A 19209-nucleotide genomic window follows, 5' to 3' on the forward strand; every position below is an offset into this window, starting at 1 on the left:
TTCCACTCTAGTTTAAGTATTGAGTCCCTGGAGAGCATCCTAAAAGCATAGAACACCCCACCTTCGATTTCCTCCCCCATCTCCGGCTGAGATCTCAAAGTACCCAGGCGGGGAGGCTCATTCCTCATCTGCCCTTCTCCCCCTGCCCTGAGGAAGCTGGGGGAGGTGGGGAAGGTCCAGAATGGCCTCGCTGCAGCAGAGAAAGCCAAATCAGCGCCAAGAGAAAACCAGGGCCCAGCTGCAAAAGTGGGGGCTGAGAAAGGAAACCAGGCACCCACACGCTAACTCTGTACACATGTTCCCCACACTGCCCACCAGGGAGTAGGGATCCACTACCCCATCAGTGTCATCTGCCTATACACACCTATCACACCGAGCCCTCCCCGGACACTGTTGCAGTTTTTCCTGAGCCAGCCTGGATGCAGCTACTACTGGCCATTCTGCACATGGGGAAGTCAAGGCTTGAAGAGTTCAGCACCTTGGCAAGTGGGTGCCAACTGCAAGTGAGGATGACAAGAAGTTACCCCACCTGCTGTCTGTCTCTAGAGCCAGAGCTCTTTTACCACACTGCCTTTCCCGAGACCAGCAGGTAGAGAAGCCCAGAAGAAAGGAAGAGGAGGGTAGTCAGGTCAGGGAGGGGCCAGGGAGAAGGGTGGGTACAGGAGGGCGGGCAGGAGACAGCTGAAGCCATGAGGATTCAGTCCCTGTATGCTCTGATTTTCTCCTCCTCTTCCCAAAGGAAAAAAGTCTCCTCTAATCTCCTGTGCCAGAGAGAGAGAGAGAGAGAGAGAGAGAGAGAGAGAGAGACCTTCACCCCTCACTCTTCTCAAAGACCAGGTCATTCACCCCAATGGGGTCCCCTCATTGCTGTCTCTATGACAACTACAGACAGACATCTGTGACACTGGGCACTGGATGCACAGATGCTTCCACTCCCCACTTCTTCCTCCATCACCTAGAAAGCAAGCTCTTAGTCTAAGCCCAACCAAGCCAGTGGCTATCCACTGCAGGGGACCTGAGGCTGCTTCCCAGACCTTCAAAGGTCAACTTCACGTCTGCTCCCCACATTCAAAGTCAGGGGCACCAGGCCAGGGGTGTGCAGAAGGTTCATTTCCTCAGTTATCCCCTAAATACAGTGAGGTAAAGAGAAGATCCAGAAGGAAAAAGTCATGGAGCTTGGGAAAACCAAACAGGCAAAGAGAATGACAAGGAAAAACACCACCAGTGAATTAAATAGCAAGGCAACAGGTCTCCCTGATAGGGGTGTCTCTCGGCCCTTGTGCTGCATTTCCCTCTCCTGCTATGGCTCAGAGATCTTACCAGGAGCCCAGCTTCCCCTGAATCCCCAAGGGCAGTGACCTGGTCTGGAATTTCACAAGGCACAGGGAAGCTGCAGTGGGTTCAAGAGGCTGCTCAGAGCCCACTGAAGTGTCTGTCCAAAGGTTGGAGATCAAGGCTTTGGCAATGGAGGTTCTCACTCCCCCCAGATGCCTGCAGTTCTGTCTGTGGAGAAACAAGCCACAGTGGGCCTCCTCAGGAGCAAGCAGGGGCAGCATGTAAACCTGGGAGTCAGGCTGCCTTCTGTCCACACCGGACAGAAATGGTTCTCCGTGCCCACTGGGTTCCCATGGGCTCCAGACAACCAAGCAGGGTTTCTTCATTCCCAGACTCGGCACTCATTGGACCTGGGCAAATGACGTCATCCCTTCCCTCTGTGACTCAGCCTCCCTAGAAGCAAAATAAGGCTGCTGACCCCCTATTATCCTCTGATCATTCTTTGGGTGCCTTGGAGACAGCATAAAACCCCCTCACAGGGCAAAGTAACACTGGAGAGCCCTCCAGCTCATCCACTCAGCCCCCTGCCTCCTGACAGACTTCCCTGAACCAGCCTGAGTACCCAGGTGGGGAAGGAACAGGCCTCCTTGTGTCCTTCATGTGGATCCACAGTGATGTGGGCAAGTGTGAGAGAGTGCTCAGTGCCCTGCCCCCAAAACCTACTTCCACTCAGCTGGTGGTTCAAGCAGAAGCTAGTGGCTTTGTCCCTCTGAGGATGATCAGCCTGGCTGAGCATCCCCACAGGGCAGATAAACATTAGCAGGCAAATTTGCTCAGACTCCTGTCAATCAAAGTGTCAGACTCACTGGCTTGGAGACCAGGCCCAGGACCCATGGGGGAAGGGCTTGCCCAGGGGCATCCACCCAGCACAGGATTGTGGGAGGGAGCAGAGGCCGCAGCTGAGCTGAGGGAGGGTAGGGCAATGTGGGTGGGCAGCATGTCAGATGGACCATCCACTGGGAAAATGGAGCCAGCTCTCTATGACCCTGCAGCTTTTCTACTGTCCTTCCTGACAGAAGGAAGGAGGCTGAACAGAAAGCCCTTAGATGAATTTATAGGGGCATCATCCCTCTAACCCACACGCAAGCCGGGAAATGCTAAAAGGGGCTGCTGAAGGAGGGGCCACACTTCCTGAAAGCCACAAGTGGGGTTCGCTGTCCACCCGGGTGCGCCTCATCCTAGGCAAACTGCAGGAACCCCAAACTACCCAGCGTGCACTGTAAGGCCCTCTCAGACAGGAGCGGGGGGGTGGGGGGGGAAGGTGAGGGCAGAGGCAGAGGGGCACAGAATAATAAGCGGCTACACAAAGCAAAATAAGGCAGTGATCCCAATTTATGTCATCATCACTCTTACAGTCGTCAGAGAAATGACCAGAACACCATCCCAACGCAGACGCCGACCGTTCTCTTGGCCAGCCAAGTATTACAGTTTATTCCCATTTTACAGATGAGAAACTGACATCACAGAGCTGTGCAGGGGACCCACAATCCCAGCTCAGGCTCCCCGACAGTCAGATAAAGGACAGAGGCAGGGGCATGAGAGGGAAGGGAGACACTGGCAGCAGCAGTGGAAATGAAGACAACAGTCCCCTAGAAGTGTGTGTCCTTCCATGCGATACCACCACCCATGCATTGACCCTCAAGACCGCACAGAGAGGGACAAGCCCATCCCTGAATTCACAGTGAAGACACCCACCGAAGGCGAAGCACCCCAGCTTGAGCCATGAGTTCAGTGGGCCTGGGGCTGGGGGGTGGGGACTTGGCGATTCATTTGTTTTCTCAAAGAGCCGCAACTGGGAGTACAAGCTGGTGCCCGGGCAGGGGGAGGCGACTGGGGCTGTCCTAGATAGAAGCGCCTGAGAGAGGAGAGACAGAGGTGGGAGGCAATGTGGTGCAAGGGAACAGCCATGACACAGTTGGGGGGGGCTGGGGGGAAGCAGGAAGGAAAAGAAAGCTCCTCCTAATGATGAATGCTGGAGGGCGGAATCGGAACAATCGTAATTAAAGCTCTAACAATAGGAAGGACTCTGCGCAGTTCTGTGTGTCAAACAAGGTGCTGAGCTCCTCTCCGTAGTGAGGGTGCTTAATAAAGCAGCCCGCCCCCTCATTACCTGCTTAGCGGGTGACAGCCCTCCCAGGCAGGGGGTGGGGGCAGGTAACACTGACTCCTGCTGTGGCTGAGTCCCCAACTCTGGCTCAGACCCAGCCGCTGCTTCATCTCCCACCACCCTGGCATGGGAGAAGCGGTAACAGGGAAGGCTCTCCTGGTCACCGGGCAAGAACACTGAAGTCCAGGGACTCAAAACCCATGGGGGATGTCCGGCCTGGGACGCAGCCCTCAGCAGAGCAGCTGCTGACTCCCAGCCTGTGAGCCGCCAGGCAGAGTGGAATTGGGGACAGGTTCCATGGGCCCTCCCCCACTCTGGCCTCAGTTTCCCCACTTATGAGATGTAAAGGAATCATCCCTGGCCCCTCACTCTACTAAGGCTGCTACTATGAGGAAAAGGCAGATAAGGTATCACAAAGATCATCAAGTCTTTGAAAACACAAAGAGAGCAAAAGAAATGCATAAAATCACAGTCAAGTCCGAAGGGACCTTAGAGTTGAGCCGGAAACTTAGGCCCAGAGAAGAGAAGTAACTTGCCCAGGGTCACACAGCTGGTGAGCAACAGCACAGGGACTAGAACTCGGGTCCCAGTGCCCAGTCCCTGCCCTTCCCTATGCTGTCACTTTGATCCCAGGTGCGCCCAACAGAAAATGAACTGCCACATAACGTCCGTGAAAAGCTGGACTCGTGCACTTCTCGAAATGGGGAGGCCATGTGGTCACATGGCTGGGCACACCAGGGTTTCACATACTACTGGAAGGTCCGTCCAGCCCGTCCTGATAACCGCACCCTCGAGAGGAGCCTCCATCCAAGAGGAAGAGAGAACACACATCGGCAATGCTGAGAAGCTGGCACTGCTTTCCCACAGCTCCTGATTCAGACCAGCACCCCCCATAGAGTGGCTTTTTGTGAAACGTGCACTTTCACACAGACTCCCCTCCTCCCATCAGACAGGCTGGGAAGGGGCAGGTGAAGGGGGGCTAGAGCGGAGGGAGGGAACAGGCCTCGCTCTCATTCGCTCTGGCTGCCATAAATGGTAACAAATCGAGCACCTTGTCTGCTCAGCTCTTCCCTCTGCATCAATGTTCTTCCCCACCCCCCGTCCTCCTGAGGACTCCCCAGCTCTCACTACCAGCCTCTAGGCCCCAGGGATAGTCATGATGGGTGTCCTGAATGGCTCAGACATCACAGAGCTCTTGCCCAGAGCCCAGGCTCATCAGCCTGACAAGCTGTCGCTCTGATTTGGTCCCATGACCTCCTGCTCACACGCAGGGGGAGCCTCCTTTGGGGGGGGGGGGCACATTTGGGCTCTGGAACACACCTGATCTCTCAGACAGCACCCAGGGGCTCCCCCTCACTGCATGGAACATGGAAGGCCCAGGTCCTTCCCACAAGCACAGCAAGGTCCTTAGATCCCCCTGCGAATGGGCTTCCCGAGTCTGCCAGCCCCGGCCACTCACCATGCTCTCCAGACCTCAGGGTGCGACTCAGGCCTTCTTACCCCAGCAATCTTCAAAGCCCACCAGGTACCAGCCAAAGAGCCGGCACGGAAGTGTCCTGGACAAGCAGCAAACTGCTCCACAGCAGCAGTCCGTGCCACACTCTGGCTCAAGGCCTTCTGCACGCGCCCTCTTCTCTGGCTTCCAGTATCACCTTAATTTTCCTGCCTCCTCCTCTTCCATTCCCCACCCCCGTTTGGCCAGTCTGCCTTCCCCGATGGTCCTCCCTTCCCTGCCTTCACCCTGGTTGTATGTCTTCTGCCTCTGGGCCTTGAGTCCTCTCTGCCTTTCGAAAGTTCCCTGAGAGTCAGCTCCGTAAAGCCTGCTCTGCTCACGGGAGACGGGAGCCTGCTCTCAGCACAGGGTCAGCATAGCACTTCATAGGTGTTGTCTCCTTGGCAGCCCACAGGGGTGCTCACTCTAACATGTACACAGTCCAAGGGCTCTCCATTCCTGCTCACACAGTCATCAGGTGTGCACACAGACAGCAGCGAGCAAGGAACAGCAAGGCCCCAGCCCGGATCCCCTCCCCATCGACCTCAGGCTCCCTCTCCCGGCGTCTCCCCACCTCATCCAGCCAGGTCTGGGGGCTGCTCCTCCTCCTCCCACATGGCTCACCCCCTTCCTCTGTGGAGGGTCAGCTCAGATCTGCTTTTTGCATAGACAAGAGCTGTCCCTGTCCCGCACCTGAACCACTGCTCCCGGAGCCGGCACTTCCCAGAAGCCAAAATTGACGGTGACAACAGCCATGCAATGATGCCTGCTGCCTCGGAGTCCCAGCCACGTGTGAGAAGCAGCACATAGGACTGACAGCAGCTGTCTGAATATGTATGTTCAGCTAGATGCCCTCTAAGTGGGTGTGCGCCTCAGGTATAAGCTGGCATCTTCATTTTAAGCATCCTGTCTTCTACAGGAAGCTGCATGCGTCCCTCTGGTAGGTTCTACCACCTCCCTGCACACTTTTGTGAACAGCAACTGCTCTCCCCAACCAGACTGCAGGTTCCTCGAGAGCAGGACACAGAACGTCCCTGCATCCTCTGCACTGTGCAGCCCGGGGCTGGCGAACCACACACGCCTAAGGACTCACGACAAGACTGAGAACACGGTTTTGGAAATTCAGACACTTAGGACTGAGGAAGGTCAAAAGAGCGCAGGGCAGAGCTGACAGGGGCAGCAGTGCCATCCTAAGGGACGGGTTGGCCCAGCCAGCAGACCTGTGACAGTCACCAGGGGTAGGCATAGACAAGGGGCTGACAGAGGAGGACCCATGATTAGATTGTCGGGAGATGCCCACAAGGCTGTCCTGGTTCTGGGGGACCTGCCAGGAAAACCTGGCCCCGGGCAACTCAGACATACCCGAGGGCCAGGCCTGGCACTGAGCTGAGCAGAGGAAGCACCGAAGCTGCTGAACCTGCCCACAGTGAGAGACAGGGGCAGCCGTGCAAATGGAACCAGAGCCGCTGGAGGAAGGGGGTGGCTGCTCACCCTCCCCAGGTCTCAGACTCCCCAAATGCTCCTGACCTCTCTGCCCAGGAGGTGGGGAGGATATGTCTCAGGGGATAAGCAATCCCTGAAGTAGCATCTGGCATTGTGGGGACAAAACATTTCAGCCGACATCTGTCACGGCTGCCCTTCCTCCTTCTTGGTGTATCAGCACCCCTGTTTTTCTTTCAGGAATTCTCCTTCCCAATGCATGTGGATCTTGTCCTATCAACCACAGTGCTCTGCACTCCCTGGCCAAGGGTGAGCACTTGACCAGCCAGACCCACTCTCCTGGGAAGCCAACTCTCAAGCAGTGAGACCCAAGGCCACAGTCAGCAGGAGCTGACACATCCTGGGTCACGTGACCAAGTTCACCATTAGCTTCTGATACCTGGATACCCAGGCCCTGGCTCCTGTCCCCATGCATGGGCCTGTTGCTCAGCTTTCCCTCCTAGCCTGCGAGCTACCTTTTATTTTTCCTAGAATCTGAAATAGCCAAGACAGACCAACAAGAGAACAGATACCAAAAGAAGGGAAAAGAAAGCCAGGCCAGCAAGAAGAGCTGTCTGTACAGTGATTTGTCTCCTACATACCAAATGACACTGTTGGGATTTGTTCATAGATAAAGAGATAAATAGGTCAGTACATATCTGGATTCCGAAGTTGGTGTGATTAGTGTGCAGGGCTTGCAATCTAAGAGCCAAGGCTTCCAGCTTCTCCAGAATCCATGGAGAAGACAGGATGCTTAAAATGAAGATGCCAGCTTATACCTGAGGTTCACACCTACTTGGAGGGCATCTAGCTAAACATATATATTCAGACATAAATATAAATATGTACACATATTTACAACATGAACACTTTTAAGGATGTATATATTTATATACATAGACATAAGTTCTCACTGAACATTTGTCAGTGGGGTCTGGAAACTGCTCACCCCCTTGAGTGAAATGACCTTTAACGAAAGAATATGCACAATAAAGATTTAAAGTGCCCAGAAGATACTAGCAGAGCAGGGATCAAGATACAAAATATACATATACAGAACCATATGGTAAGAACAGCAAGCCCTGCCATGGTGAGCAAAGTAGAGTCCCAAATACTCAACACCACCATATGCAGGATATGCAGTTGGGAGGCTGTGAAAAAACTAGTTTTCAGTCTGGGGTGCTCTCATGAAGAGTACAGAGGAGATCAGGAAGCTTACACAACTAGCCCTCACTGACCTGAGGAGTCCCTGTGGATTACAAGGTGATCCTGTTTGGGCTAGGACTAGGGGGAGGCAGACACAGATCATCAGCTGGATTTTATACAGATGTGTCTCATTTTAATCCTGTAGTACAGGGTTACCTGCACTAAATCGGAAGGAGAGATGCAAGAAAAGCCAGCAGAGGGGCAACTGATATGTGAGGGGGTAAGAAGGAGAAATTAGAGCCCACCTCACACATACACATATAAACCCCAGCTATAGTAAGGATTTAATGTGAAAATAAAAACTTTCAGAAATAAGGGCCTCCCCTGGTGGCGCAGTGGTTGAGCACTGGGCTGTGAAGCTGCCCACAGCCTCTGCAGCACTGGTTTGATCCCCGGCCACCGGAGAGGGTCCCACATGGTGCACAGACCTCTCCTGTTGCGCCCACTGCTCCCCTCAGCAGTGTACTTCAGTCCCTCTGCCTGTTCTGTTCCCTGCTCTGGCTCTGGTGAATTCTCTCACCCTCCCCCGCTTCTGACTGTACCCAGTGCTTGTATGTATAAATAAATAAATCTTAAAAAAAAAAAAAAACTTTCAGAAATAAGCATCTTTAATCATTTTGAGCTTCAATCACTCCTTCTCAACAATTCGTGAGTACCTATTATGTTGTGACAAGCACTGCCCTATTACCAGGGATATAAAGATGTACACAAGGTATTATTTCTTAAGAAGTATGTAAAAGTACAATGTAACAAAGAAAAGAGTCTGATGGATTTGACTATCTTAAAATAAAGAATCTCTGTTTATTGAAAGATCTTATGAAGAAAGTGAACAGACAAGCTATAAACTGGAAGCTATAAACACTTAACAGATAATAGATCCGTATCCAAGACATAAACAAAGCAGAAATTAGTAGGAAAAGGCAAACAACTCAACAGAAAAATGGACAAAAATATAAACAGGCATTCACAGAAAAGAATGGCTAGGAAACATATGAAAAAATATTCATTAGCAATCAGATAAATGCGAATTAAAATCATAACACAGCACTTTATATCCACCAGACTGGAAAATGCCCAAAACTTTCCATTTGCAAGTGACATTCCACTGATGGAAATGTGGACTGATGCATCCACTTTGGAAAACAACGCGAAAACCAGGAGAGTGGCCACGTACTATCCCCAAGTTCGGCAAAGACATTCCTCGCTGTGTGGCCTGGAACAGCGCCCCTCAAAGTGTGGTCCCTGGACATGCTTATTAACCTTTGGAACTTCATAGCCACAGCATCAAGTGCAAGATCACTGAACTTGTCTGGATGGGGGTGAGTCACCTGTGGTGTGAGCTGTGTACTGGCATCCGTGGCCGGGCCATGTCTGAGAATCAGCAGTCAACAAGTTGGTCCTTCACAGATGCTTTCAGAAGCGCAGTCATAGACTTAACACAAGGCTCAAGAATAATGGTTCTCGCTAGGGGAGGGACACGCAGAGGCTTTGTGGGTATAGATTCTTTTCTTTCTTAAGCTACATAGTGGGCACATATCACATTAGTTTTAAACTACATGAATTTACGTATGATTTTTATTCCACAACTTGAAAAACATTTTAAGTGATTATTTTTCTGTTTAGTAAAATGACCTAGCCCTGAGCCCACATGCACTGTATTTCAGGACCAAGCTGCCTATTGGAGTCCAACACTGAGGGTGCAGCGGGAGTGTGATCATTTTTCTATTTAGTAAAGTGACCTAGCCCTGAGCCCACATGCACTGTATTTCAGGACCAAGCTGCCTATCGGAGTCCAACACTGAGGGTGCAGCGGGAGTGTCCTGCCCTGGAGCACCCAGGGCAGAGGGCCCACAGAGACCTGCAACATGACCACCAGCCCAGCTAGCCTCTGCCTGGCCTCACTCATTGCACGAGGAACAAAGCGAGGTAGGGGAGGGTGTGGGCCACCCCCACAGGGAACTGTTTGGTGTGGCAGATGCAATAGCAGGTCCTGGGGCCTGAGACCACTGCCCTCCCCATGCCGCCCCCCTCCATTCCAAGAGATCCGTCTGCACCTCTCCACTTCCTATTGCTCCCACAAATCCCTAAGACCATTCAGAACAACCCCCCAGCCTAAGGAGATATCCAGAATTCCATAACCCTGTCTGGCACTCACGCCAGTCCCTGGGCACAGAGGCACCTAATTTTCTATTCGAGGACCTACCTGTTCATATGCTCACACTGCAGGCTGGGGAGTAACAGCACCTGCACTGCTGCCCTCGAGCCCAGTATGCCTGCTAAGCAGTGTACCCACATAATAATAAGTCATGGGGACCTCACCACATCCTGTAAGATAGTTGATACTGTGGTACATGAGAGGACCCAGGCAATCAAGAGGTTAAAATAAGAAATCTTCAAAACCCATTGCTGGAAACTCAGTAGGCTGAGTGGTGGGGGGGATGTGGCATCTGTTCATGTAAAAAGCTGCTTGGATGATGTGACTCTACACCCTAGTGGAGGACCCTGGAGCAGTCAGAAGCTTCCTGAAGTCAGACACCATGGCCAGTCACCTCCCATGAGCACTGAGACAGGGCCTCCCTGCATGGTCCTGATGCAGTAAGCAGGGGGCAGATCTGAAACCCTGCAGCCTGCCCTTCACAAGGGCATCTTCAGGTCTGAGAGCCTGGGAAGCTAGCTGGGTCCCAAGGGAATGGAAGATAGAGTCCACCTGAACAGAAGCACAGACCCACCAAGTGACAAGAGATCTCAGACATCACCTAAAGTGTCATGGCTAGTTACACAAAAGGCAGGGGTGAAAGCCACCTCTCCACCCTGCCCTTCACTCTCCAGCTGCAATCCCCTCTCCCTCCTGACCATGTGCTGTCTGTAAAGTCCCTGCCCCCGCCCCTCACCACTTCTGCTAGAAGATTAGCTTTCAAATATGAGCAGGGACAAAGCTGGCTCAGAAGACTTAACTCTGCCCGATGAGTTTAGCTCAGCTTCAAAGCTTCCTAACTGGAACCCAATAAGCAAGCAGATCGCAGCTGGAAGGGAGAGGCCGGAAGGGGGGAGGGCGCAGGGCATCTCTGGAAGCTGGATTACCTACAGCAACAGCTTGCAGCCTGAATGACAAGGCAAGACCTTTCATGGCAGTCACCTCCTGAAGAACCAGATATCCTTTTCCTCAGGGCCCTGGAAACAAACTGAAGAGCACCCACATAGGAGTACACACTTTGCAGGAGGGAAGGACCACCTCATTCTCAGAACCCGTAACAAGCATCCACCCCAGGATGCTCCTCTCAGCAGGCACCACCCAGATGGATGCCACCCTTTGTTTCTCTGTGTTCAGTCCATTTCACAAGTGTAAGAGGCTGTCTCTCCCAGTGGGCTGCAATCTCTGGATCTATTTGTCTCTCTCTCCCTGTACCCATGTCCCTTGCCCAGACCTGCCATTCTTATCTATTCATCAAACTCCTATTCATCCCTCAAAACCCAGGTGTCACTTGCTCTGCTTTGTTATCTCTGTATCTTGTCTCTATTAAATAGTTTTACTTACTCTATCAAGTAGCTCTATCGGGCACCTACTGCTGTAATGATGTGTTTATCTGTCTGACTCCTCTGTGGGACTCTGAGCAGTTCAAAGCCCTAGCTTACAACAGGTGCTCAATAAATACATGCAGTACACTAGCCACAGAGCATCCAATCAGCCCTTTCAATAGAACAAACAGAAAAGACTCATGACTGACTCACTGACGCTTTTTTCTAAACTAAGACACTCTTATGACACACAGGCTGTTTTTTCCTCCCCTTCATTCCTGACGGGTGCAAACATTTTTGAGGGTAGAGTTGAACTGCCACCTTGCCAGGTGGGAATGGAAAGGACAAGGCAAGTCAGGCCCTGGATGCTGGGTCCAGGCTGCTGCCCAACTCCCACCCCCAAGAACATGGGGTGGGGGGAGAGGAGCTGCCCCCCAACCCCTCCCACGACAGCCCTGTGTTCAAATGCTTGGTGGAGGACGAGCCAGATGACCTCTCAATTCCACGACTTCCTGGCCTGAGAAAACCGATCTGCTCTGAACGAGCCCAGTCAGCCGTTCTCACCAACTGGAGGCTCCTGTGCATGCAGCGGGCATTCAATAAATAGTTGTGGCATGAGTGAACGGACTCAATTGGGACCCCAACAGTCCAGTAAGCCTCAGAGCCCGCTGCCAAGTTCAGTCAAGGGCAGTGAAGCACATGGAGGTTTGCAGGCAAAGGGCAAGCCCCCCACCCCGGGAGGAGGCTGCAGGCAGTTTCTGTGCTCTCTGGGGTGGGCCAGTGGGATGGAGGCTGACCTGCGGCGCTTTCCTCCAGGTAGACACAGTACCCACTCGGTCTGGCTGTCTGGGCGGGGACTATCTCTTCTCTACCCTCTTTCTCCCCACCCCCTCTTGATTGACACCATTGCTGGCTCTGACATGATTTAAAAATAGATATTAAGACAAGGAGGTTTAATTTTTAATGCTTTGGAGAGGAAGTGAAGACAGAGCCGGCATTCCCTCCTGGCTGTGCTCTGGGGTCTCGGCACATCTGCCAGGCCCTTCCTTCGCCTGCCACTTTTCTCCCAAGCAGAATCCAGACTGACCGACCCCAGAGATCTCCGTGGAGCAGCCCCTTGGGGATACAGCCTGATACCTCGCTCCCAAGCACCTTGGGAAGATGCTCAGTGTCTCATGCTGCCCCCTTTCACTTTATCTGCTCTTTGGAGAGGCCACATCTGAACCCCAAGTTCTTCATTTGAACCCACAAGTTCCTCAGCCCACTTGCCACATCTATTTCCAGACTGAGGCACCCCACAGACTTTTTAGGATGTTCCAGGTCACCCAGCACAGGTTTTGCCAGGCCCCAGTCCTGGGCACCATGGACCAAGGGGGAGCATGGAGCCCATAGAGGCACTAGCAGCGTGGCCACGCCAGCACTGTGTGCCTGCAGGGTTGCCTGCTCCCGGCTGAGAGGGGCCGGCTGCCACCGTCTGACTCCATTTAAATAGGAGGTTAATCAAGGTTCTCGCCCCACCTCCTGCCGGAGGCAGCCCTCCTCCACCAGGCCACTGAACACTGCCCCTTGGCTAATTGGCCTTCATTAAAGGGAATGATCCACAGGAACAGACTTTCCAGTGGGGGCAGAATGTCACTGCTCTGCGGCCGTGATTTAAAGTGATGGGACAGCTCTGCTGGCAAGCAGGAGAAGTGACCATTACCCGAGTGGCAACCATGCCAGCAACCAGCCCCACCCCCGCCCCTCCATGTCAGCCAGGAACTTGATTTTGGTGGAGAGGAGGTGGGCTGGGATCACAGCTTGCTGTCCAGACAGGGGGACACAGGCCCCAGCACCCCCTCTCTCCCCTATTCAGATCTAAAAGTTCGGAGACTCCTTGGACCTCCTGGAGAAACCTAGATTTATTTCACCTCTGTGGGTCTCCCAGAGGACTAGAGAGAGGGCTAACTAAGGGAAAGCTCTCCCTGGCTCCCACTGCTGGGGAAACCACCTTGTAGGGGGGCTGCTTACTAGAAGACAGGCCCCTCAGGAAGCAGAAACGTCTGTCCCAACTCCTGCTTCCTGTCCACCATGAAACTAGTATTCTCTTTGCCCTAAGGATGAGGGTGAGGTTTGTAGGGGACAAGAGGAGGTGGGTCTCAGTCAGGCATGACTACAGCTCCCCTCTTCTGCCCCCACCATCTATATCAAGCCCTCAGAAATGCAGCCCCGGGTGCCGACGTGGCTAGCACCACCTGGTTGAAGGCCGCAGTGCCAGGAGCAGACCTGGAGTCCTGCCAGCAGCCTGTAGGGCACCTGCCCCTTTCTTAGTAAGGAGAAGGAGTATGACCACACAGCCCCGCCTCCCATCCTGCCCCAGTGATATCACCCTGTGTGGCCAATACCCACACCCTAGAAGCTCCACCCAGTGGCAAGGACCCAGGGGCTATCAGGCCTGCGAGGGGTTGCGGGAGCAGACAGCTGCACCTCTCCTCCACACTGGGCATCCTCCCAAAGGCTCTGAGAGGCAGGGGGTGTGGCAGCCAGGGTGGGTTTGGAGAACTACCAGGTAGGCTTGGGACCTACGGGAAGATCTCTGGCTATTGATTGCAGGCCTCGGGTCAACTCTAATCCCTCAGGAAAGCCTCCTTTTGGGATCTGGGCCATGAGACTGGAAGTGAAGGCTACATCATTCCTAATGATCGCTCTGGGTCCCCGAGGGCTTGGGCTCTGACTGGCCCTGCATGCCTCTTTGCCCCTTCCCGTCACTCCCCTCCTGTGCCTCTCCTCCCGGTGCACGCTGGAAAGCAGCAGCTCTCCTCAGGCCCTGCTTCATCAACCCCACCTGCCTTTAGCCCAAAAGCCTTCACTTTTTCCCCTCCCATGTGGTTCTATCCCGCACCTCTTCTCCACACCGGTCTCTTCCTTCTGCTGAATTCTCCATCTTTCCTCAGGTCTCTGTCTTATTTCATTATCTCACATGCTACCAGCATAAAAGAACTGGTCTTTGAGACCCAGTGCTTCCCAGTTCATACCCTGTCATGGGAATTCTGAAAATATTAATTATAAAAGTCAGAAACTAGGAGAGAGAGCGCCCCTGCCTGGTTAAGAGAACAGCAGGAGGCACCCACCGGACAGAAGAGACAGCAAGCTTCCACAGCGGCCATAGAGGCAACACCACCGACCAGCTCACGAACCTCTGCCCAGTGGTTACGGGGCGATGGGAACGGTCACCTGTCACTCCACAGTTGAAGTGCCAGGAGAGCCTTTATCACAGGCAAGTTTGGAAACTTCTCTTCCTTTTCAGGTGGGACTTGGAAATACCTACATCATGATATGTGGACTTACTGCTCTGGCCCTCCATTCGTTCACTCAAAAACAGATAATGAAATCCTTTTACAAGCAGGGCACAGACTGCTATGCCAGCCAGCAGGATGCTCGCCACACCAAGTTAGGACCATCCTAGAGAAGAAAGGAGCCACGGGCGATTATTCCTCCTCCGACCAGCAGGTGGCGGGGTGGGGGTGGGGGAAGAGCGCCGCTGAGGGGGCCGTACTGGCCCAAGGCGCTCAGGATCCCCAGGAGGGTCTTTCTAGTAAGAGTTAAGATCTGCAGAGTGAGGCCAGGCAGAATGGAAGGAAGGTACGTTGAGACTCTGAGCTAGGCCAGAGAGGGAAGCAGGGTCATGTTGTGAGGGTGGCACTCATGTAGATCTGCAGGCAGCAGAGAAATTCACACCAGTGCTTGGCTGACACAGGACAGGGAGAATTTGCCTGAAGGTGGCCACAAAATCACTCGACACTCCAAGGATTCTACCCCGGTTTCCCCAAAACTGGGGATGAAGGGCCCAGACCATGGAGATACTCGGGAAATTCAACTCAAAGACCAGGCTCAAATGGAGCGCCTCAAAAGAAAAGTTGTGGCTTATGCCCCAGGCAGAGAAGGCGCTCTGTCCCCAGGGTGAAGGCAGGGACACAGGATGCCCCCAATAATAAGGTGAGCACATGAGGAACACCACCATCACAGCCCCCACTGGGCTGGAAAGGAAAGCCAGTCCTTTATGGAGAAAGTGATTTCCCCAAGGTCACAGATGAAGCTAATGCAGAACCAGACCAGAACCTGGTCCAGTACCGAGCTTTCCCCTCTGTGGGAAAAGTCTAGTGCATGTGTGCAACACACACCTGAATAAGTTTTTCAATGAAAGCGGGTTCCCTCTACCTAACTTCACTCTGAATGACTTCCTCCTGCTTCCAGAGCTCCTCCTGGACCCGGGCAGCTGATCTGGATCAGCGAGGCAAGAGGACAGGCCCTGGGGCAGAGCCAAACATCTGTACTGACTGTGTCTGGGCTCCAGTAAAGAAAGGCAGAGGCAGCAGATGGGATGAGGGAACAATTAGATATGAACTTATGAAGTTTTCAGATTTGCCTGACTGGTATTTCTTACAGGAAGACACAGCCTCCAGGACCACAGGGGGCTGAATGCAATTCCAAGCTGCCCCACCCACTGACACCTTCTCTAGAAAATCACCTCTCACCCAGGATGGGGGCACTCCAGACCGTCACCCTTTGTCCCTTCCTCCCTGGGCTCCTGGAGCTGGGGAGGGCTGGAGTACGGGGCAGAAGCACATGGCTAGCCCGGCTCCCTGCCCAGTCCGGTCCACTGCAATCCCTCAAAAGCAGCAGCCTGCCACCCCATGGCAGCATCCAACCCACACCCCTGCTTTCCCGCACAAACCCTAACTCGGGGCCATATCTGCAGGGTAGCAAGCAGTTCCTAGGCTTGGGATAGGGGCTCTGCCTCCTTTTTCTGGGATTCACCAAAAGGAGTAGGAAGAATTCACCTCTACCCCCACCCCCACCTCATTCCCATAAAATGCTGCAGATTATACTCTTGAGTAATCAGGGATGCCAGAAGAAACTCAGAACACCGGCTACACCGTGCCACTGTGCCTGCTTCAATCTCAGGGCTTAGAATTCATATCCCACACCCGTTTCTGCAGGTTCCCAGGTTGGAGACACTTCCAGCGTGGCTTTCTTATAGGGGAAGGAGGAGGCAGCAAACTTTGCCAGTCTCCTAGGAGCAGAGCAAGTCTCTCCTGGAAGACAGCGAGTTGGACCCCGGTTCTGCCACCCAGGAAAGAGCAAGGAAGAGAAAGATACAGGAACCGGAGGAAACCGCTTTTTTGGAAGCCCACTTACCGTTGTGCAGGGAGCTGAGCAATGCAGCGCCCAAGAGCAAGGGGAGAGCAGAGCGCGCCATGGCGAGCGGAGAAGAGGCTCCGGAGAGGCGCCGCAGGACTTACCCAGAATATCAAATTGAAGACGAACATCATGTACTTCAAGCAGCAGAGGCAGCCCCTGGCCATGTTGCACTTCTTAAATTCTAGGAGGAAAACAAAGGACAGGTCCAGGTAAAACACCACGTACTTGCTGCCTTTGGGGGCATTGTACTTGTCGGTCTTCACGCCGCCCTCGGCGCGGCTCTGGCCGCGGGAGCCTGCGGTGCCATAGAAAGCGCCCGCCGTGAAGCCGCGGCCGAACGGGCGGCCCGAGGTGGACGGCTTGGCAAAGTCCGAGTCCTTGCTGTCCAAAGATGGACTCCGGTGGATCGACGAATCCTCGCTACTCGACTTCTCCATGCTCGCGCGGTTCCCGGGGGGCGCGAGGGGCGGCGGGCATCGCTCCCGGGGCGGGACGGAGGGGACGCCCGGGCCGGGCGCGGAGCGCAGCGGGGCGGGCAGAGCCTCGCACGCCCCCTCCCCGGGTCGGGGCGCGCTCCAGGCCGAGCCCTGTGGGGCCTCGGACGGCGCCCGGCTCCGGGTCGGCTGGCCCGGGGAGCTCTGCGGCGCGGCGCGGCCGGGCTCTGCGCGCCCGAGAACGCTCTCCGGGCACGGGCTCGTCTGCGGGACTCAGCGTCTTTGGAGAGGCGGTAACTGGATTTCTCTCTTCCAGAGCGTCAGCTCGCCCCGGGCTGCACCGGCCGCTCCACGCGGCGCGCAAGGGCGCGCGGATCGGGCTCGCCGGGCACACCTCTCGGGTCCAGCCCCCGCGCCGAGCCCGACCCCGGGGAGGGCGCTCCGCCTCCTCCCGCCCGGCGACTTCGCGGGGCCGCTCGCCCGCCCCGGGCTGCCGGGGCGCAGGGCGGGCAGTGCCGAGGGACCCGCCGCAGCTGCCACCGCGGGGCTTTCCCTGCGAAATCCCAGCCCCGACTCCGAGATCGCCCCGAGCCCCTTCCCAGGACCGCGGCCCCGCCCCCTGCTTTGCATTCGGCCAATAAGCGCGAGGCCTGCGGGGGGAGGCGGCCTCCCCCTCCTCAGTGACACCATAGCTCTAATAGGATTAGCGTCCTGCCCTGCGCCCATGCGAGTGCGGCGCGAGCGCGCTAAATGTCAAGGGCTGGAGCTGGGGAGGAACCTGGACCTTCGGCGGAAGGCGCAGGTCGCCTTCCGTGGAGGGGAATGGCCGGGGGACCCACGACCCAAGGAGCTGAGGTCTGCGCCCCTGGCCATCCGGCCTCCGCCCACTGTGCACACCGGGGCCAGTCCGACCCGGGCCACCCGATCTCCTGGCCACACACACACGCACACACCCATGGCTTTGCACACGTGGGTCTGGCTGCGCAGGGAGAAGGCCCGCAGGGGAGGCGCGAGGTGTGGGAAGGGCGCTGGGGGCCTCCGCGGTGCGCGCCGCCTTCCCCGCCCCCACTGCGCGCGCGCGCGCACTCGCGGCTCCGCCAGGCTCCTGCAGCTGCGCGAGCCCCCGCCCCCGCGCTCCCGGCTGGGACGCCGAGCTGGCTGGGACCTCGGCGGGGCTGAGGAGAGGAGGTGGCGGGAAGGGGGTCCCGCCTTGCCCCTCCGCGTCTTTATCTGCCAAGGGTGATGTAGGAGTGCTCTTGGACACAAGTTGGGGCCTCTCCAGGAGCAGTGCTTGGAAGGGCTGGCCAGGCAACAGCAGGAAGAATGCTCTTGCTAGGGGTTTGGGAACACCCACCAGCAGCCCTTCATCCTAAATAAAACACTGCACCTGCGTCCCCTGGCGTGTGCAGAAGTTCTGATGCCGACGTGGGGCTAGCATAGTTGGCAAAGACTAGCAGACTTGGGAGGTGAGAAGCCCACCTCTGAGCATGCTGGGACACACACACCCAGCCCCTTCCAAAGGAAGGTTCTAGTCTTATTAGGCCCTGATTCCCCAGCACCTACCACCGTGCCTGGCTTCCAGGAGGATCTGGGCAGGTGGCTGGATAGAAGAATGCATGCCTTCCCTGGCAATGTGAAATGCCCCCCAGGGTCCCATCAGACACTACTCCACACCTGCTGTGTGCTGAGTGCAGAGCCAGGCCCCTGAGGAACCATGGAAGATGTGCTCCCTGCCCTTCAGCACAGACAACCTCGAGGGTAAGACAGAAGGACGCCAATCCCCAAGACCATGGGCTGGAAACAGCACCACGCCGGCTCTGGCTATGGGGGGAAGTAGAGGGACTTCAAGACCTTCATCACAGGCCTAACTCCTGGATGCCAAGCTGGTGAGCAGGCCCCTCCCCGACTCCCAGGCAGACAGGTGGAGTTCTGGAATGTGTGCTCGCTCCGTTTCTGCAGGCAGCTCCACTTCTTTAAGGGACCTGCCATGGTGGTGCCATTCTGAGCCCCTCCCCACTCAGATGGGAGCCCCATTCTGAGCCCCAGGTGTGTCACAACAGCAGCACCTGACTGTTGTAAGGGTATCCTGGGTGCCGGGTGGGGTGCCGTCTGCAAATGAGGGGTAGATGGCTGCTGGCTGGCCCAGTACCACCTGCCTGCAGCAGCTTAACACCTTTTGTCCCCCTGATCTTCACCCAGCTCCTGAGGGTTCACAGGGGCCAGGACATTCCTTCTCTGATGCAGCAGAGACAGGTTATTAGCTGGTGTGGGAGTCAAAAGACCCGTTTTTTGCCCTTAGCTCCATTTCTAACTGTGTGATCAAGGACAAGGTAGTGTGTCTGTCTGAGCTCTCACTTCTTCCTCTTTACAATGGGAATTAATAGCGCTTACCCCCTAGAGGTGTCAAGAGAACAAGGTGAGCTGGCAAATGTGAGAACAGTCTGAGGACGGCACATTTG

The 19209-nt window shown here is 55.1% G+C and overlaps 1 protein-coding gene across 1 annotated transcript in view; it reads right to left on the reverse strand.

Moving 5' to 3' along the window:
• TSPAN9 (tetraspanin 9) overlaps positions 1-16827 on the reverse strand; it is a gene marked incomplete at its 3' end in the record, with an annotated part of 73503 nt that extends 56676 nt beyond the window's left edge. Inside the window, exon 1 of the mRNA XM_084254599.1 lies at positions 16418-16827. Within this exon, the coding sequence (XP_084110725.1) occupies positions 16418-16753 (336 nt within the window). The 5' untranslated portion in view covers positions 16754-16827. The remainder of the gene's footprint in view (positions 1-16417) is intronic.
• Positions 16828-19209: the final 2382 nt, after the last annotated feature.

This window comes from Talpa europaea (genome assembly GCF_964194135.1).
Source record: "Talpa europaea genome assembly, chromosome: 15".
Lineage (NCBI taxonomy): Eukaryota > Metazoa > Chordata > Mammalia > Eulipotyphla > Talpidae > Talpa > Talpa europaea.